General features: G+C 48.9%; 2 protein-coding genes across 2 annotated transcripts in view; one reads left to right on the top strand and one right to left on the bottom strand.

Moving 5' to 3' along the window:
- Trappc6b (trafficking protein particle complex 6B) overlaps positions 1 to 2,173 on the bottom strand; it is a 13,774-nt gene extending 11,601 nt beyond the window's left edge. Inside the window, exon 1 of the mRNA XM_005376885.2 lies at positions 1,802 to 2,173. Coding sequence (XP_005376942.1) covers positions 1,802 to 1,882 — 81 coding nt within the window. The 5' untranslated portion in view covers positions 1,883 to 2,173. The remainder of the gene's footprint in view (positions 1 to 1,801) is intronic.
- A 70-nt stretch (positions 2,174 to 2,243) lies between these two features.
- Positions 2,244 to 3,288, top strand: LOC102016028 (phosphatidylinositol N-acetylglucosaminyltransferase subunit P-like). Its single transcript, XM_005376887.2, has one exon. The coding sequence runs from the start codon at positions 2,492 to 2,494 to the stop codon at positions 2,897 to 2,899; it is 408 nt and encodes a 135-aa protein (XP_005376944.1). The 5' UTR covers positions 2,244 to 2,491; the 3' UTR covers positions 2,900 to 3,288.
- Positions 3,289 to 3,713: the final 425 nt, after the last annotated feature.

Raw genomic sequence — 3,713 nt, 5'->3', positions numbered from 1 at the left:
TTTTTTTTTTTAAAGGTTAGGAGAGTTTTCAGTGAAAAAAAGAGAAGAAAAAATGGCTCTGGGTTTCTCCAGGAGGAGAATCAAAAAAGTGGAATTTGCTCTCTCCTTCTGGTACTTCATAATCTGGCAGCATCTTAGGATGTCCTACTGGTACCTCAAAATTAAACCTGACCCCAAATAATTCATTATCTTCACCACCTAATCTGTCATCTCTCTTATTCCACTTCCTGAGTAATAACACTATCATCTAACCCAGTTCCTCAAGTTAAAAAATCTGGGAATAATTTCTAACTCCCACTCCCATACTTAATGGATCTGCCTACAGATTTTACCTCCTACCCCTCAAACCTGTTCTTTCTTCTCACTGTCCCGGTCTTCAGCTGTTTATCGTCTCCTGCTGTGACTCCTGCAAGGTCTTCTCACTGCAGGGATCTTCCTCTGTAGCCTGTCCCTGGATTATCTCCCTAACATGCACATGAACCCTATCACTCCTCCCTCCTTAAGCCCTCCTCTGAGATCAAAACTTTCAATCACACACGGCTCTGACTAGCTCTCACTTGCCCTCTTCTCATCTGTCACCATCCTGTCCAGCCCCAGTGAGATGCTCAAGCATATTTCATCCGACCACTCTTTCCTACCTTTTACCTACGATACTTTTCCTACCCCTCTCTCCACTCACCTTTATTAACTGCATTAAAGAGCTCCTGACTTGGAACATGACTGGGGAATATCGCATACTTCTACACTCCATTACAACTCCACGATATTTTATACCTACGGTTACCAACCAATAATTAATTACTCGTGAAGTGCAGATTCTCCCAAGACTGAAGCAAGCATTTCATGTCATTTATCCAGCAGAATGTCGAGTGTACAGAGCACCCATGCCCCCGTACTTGGGACTGAACCCAAGGCCTTTGCACTGAACTACATTCCCAGTACTTTTTATTTTTAGACATTGGTCTGGCTAAGTTACCCAAACTAGCGATCCTCTTGCCTCAGCCGCACCCCATGCTGGGTTTACAGGCGTGCACTAGCACTCCTGGTTAAAGCATACATGATAAAAATTTTCTTTGAGAATCAACGAGTGTAAAAAAAAGAGAGAGAGAGAATCAACGAATAAAGGCTAGGATGTAGCTCAATGGTAGAGCACTTGCCTGGCATGCGCAAGGTTCCAATCCTTAGCACTAGAAACAAAGGAATCAATGAATGAATGAAAGAAGGAAGGAGAACTAACTCCGGGAGAATGGGGCCCTTGTTTCATTCACACATTCTCAGCTCCTAAATCAAGCCGACATCATAAACACTAAACGGTTCCTCAGTTAATTTGTTTTCTGATCACCGTTAACACCTGCAAATTTTGCTTTGCCTTCACACCTTATTAGGCCCTGTCCCCAAACTGTGTCAAGGGGTACAGAGATCAGGGACGCGGAAAGGGAGCCGAGTCTCAAACCCGCACAGATCTGCCCAGTGGACCAAAGCGCCAGCAAAAGTAAAGAGGGCGTCAAACTCGGCTCTGAGGTTAACCTCGCTGTAAATCACGCTGAGCGCAACGCTGAAAGAAATCAGTGACGTGCTCCACAAAGGTAGAGACTAAAATAAACAAACCCAATAGTACAAGGGACGAAAACGGGCGAAGGACAAAGCATGAGAAAAGACAGCCGACGAGCTCTGGGCTGGGACACGCAGAAGGGAAGCGGTTTTGTCTACACCCCGGAGGCGCGGGGTGGCGAGGGGTCAGGGCTCAGGGAGAGCCCTGGGGGCGCCCCAAGAGTCACCTCCGGGCGAGGCCAGCACTCACCACCTCCCCCTGCTCCGCAGACTTGTACACTCCCGACACCATCTCGTTATGGAGAAGCAAAAACAACGCCTCGTCCGCCATGTCCGCCTTCCTTCCGAGCTCCGGGTTTCAGCTGTCGACTGGGCCGGCCGGGGGTTCCGGCCAGCGCCGCAGCGACGAGGCCGGCGCCCACTTCCTCCGACGGCGGCCCTGTCCCCCGTTGCTAGGACACTGAAAATTGCACTGGGCCTCCCAAAGGTCGCAACCGGGTGAGCCCGACAACAGGGAGGAACCACCCTGGGGGAACCGAGCCCGAGGGCCCAGAGCGACGACCTAACAGCGAGGGGCTGGAACTAAACCCAGACCGCGGAGACCAGCCCGGCCCTGGGCGGGGGCACTTCCGGTCCGCTCTGTGCCGGCACTCCGCCAGCTCTATGGTCGCGAACTTCCGCTCTCAGGCCGGGGCCGCGGCTTCCGGGAGAGGAGGAAGGCTGCTACCTCGCAGGGCGCGGAGGTCGGCTGCCGTCTCCACGTTAACTGGCTGTAAAACTTAAATTTGAGGACACTTTCTCCCGGCGCCGAGCCTGCCCGCCGGCCCGAGCTCGCGGGCCCCCCCACTTCCCCGCGACGGTCGCGGGGCGCCGGCGCCTGGACCTCGCCCTCGGATCTCTGCGAACGGCCGGCTCGAGCGTCTGCAGAGAGACACGGAAGATGGTGGAGAAGTCACCGTCGCCGTTGCCCGAAAGAGCGATTTATGGCTTTGTGCTTTTCCTGAGTTCCCAGTTTGGCTTCATACTTTACCTCGTGTGGGCGTTCGTCCCCGAATCCTGGCTGCACTCCTTTGGCCTGACTTACTGGCCTCAGAAATACTGGGCTGTGGCTCTGCCTGTCTACCTGCTTATTACCGTGGTCCTCGGCTACGTGCTCCTGTTTGCCGTGAACATGATGAGCACCGCCCCGCTCAGCTCCATTCAGACGATCACGGATGACTATGCCAAAAATCAGCAGCAGAAGCAATACCAAGAAGAGGCCATCCCAGCGCTGAGGGATATTCCTATAACCGAAGTAAATCAGATGTTTTTTCTGGAAGACAGAACCTTACACCAAAAACTAGACTGAACTGTATATAAATATACCAACACGAAGCGTTTGTTTGTTTTGGACAGTAATTTTGACCATAATTGTATTGACTGTCACTCTTACTAATGCCGAGTATTGAGGTGTAAAAAAATGAAAGCTGATTTCTTAAAGTTAAGTTAAATATTGTTTAAAAGAAAAAGGTGCCGTCAACCTTGGGAAAGGCTATCCCAGTAAACCGTGTTGAGCTGGCATTGTACAGAAATTAACAGCCATATTGGTCTAGAAACGTTAAAGTTAATTTTTTTTTTTTTTGCATTTGTGCAGGGGTAACCTACAGTATTCATTATGTAAGGTCTTATCTATGTGGGTTCGATTACAGAAACCAATAAATATTCTCTAATGAAAAAAAATGTGTACGGACGGTAAAATCTTCCATTTCCTGCCATATGTTCTTTAGTATGAAGTGTTACAAAGAAGCGGCATAGTGGTGCACCTGTAATCCCAGCAGTGTGGGAGGCTGAGGAAGGAGAGTCCCCTGAGTTGGAGCCCAGCCTGGGCTAGTGAATTTAAGGCAACCCTGAACTGCATAGCTAGATCCTGTCTCAAAAAGATTGGGTGGGGGGAGTCTTACAGTGATGGACACTTTTTTGAGTTTTATTTTGAGACAGAATCTTGCTAAATTGCACAAATTGGGTTTGAATTTGTAGTTCTGCCTCAGCCTCCAAGAGGTGTGGATTACAGATTTGTGCCCCACCAGGTCAAGGCTACACTTTTCTAAATTCTTTAGCTTTTTTCAATTTACTTAATCCTTTAGTTAGTTTACATTTTCTTTGTTTTTCTTTTTTTTTTTTTT

This window comes from Chinchilla lanigera, unplaced genomic scaffold, assembly GCF_000276665.1.
Source record: "Chinchilla lanigera isolate Chin_1 unplaced genomic scaffold, ChiLan1.0 scaffold00008, whole genome shotgun sequence".
Taxonomy (NCBI): Eukaryota; Metazoa; Chordata; class Mammalia; order Rodentia; family Chinchillidae; genus Chinchilla; species Chinchilla lanigera.
This window is presented reverse-complemented; position numbering and strand designations above follow the sequence as displayed.

Coding starts and splice junctions, on each gene's coding strand:
- LOC102016028 (XM_005376887.2), top strand. CDS start 2,492: ATGGTGGAGAAGTCACCGTCGCCGTTGCCCGAAAGAGCGATTTATGGC.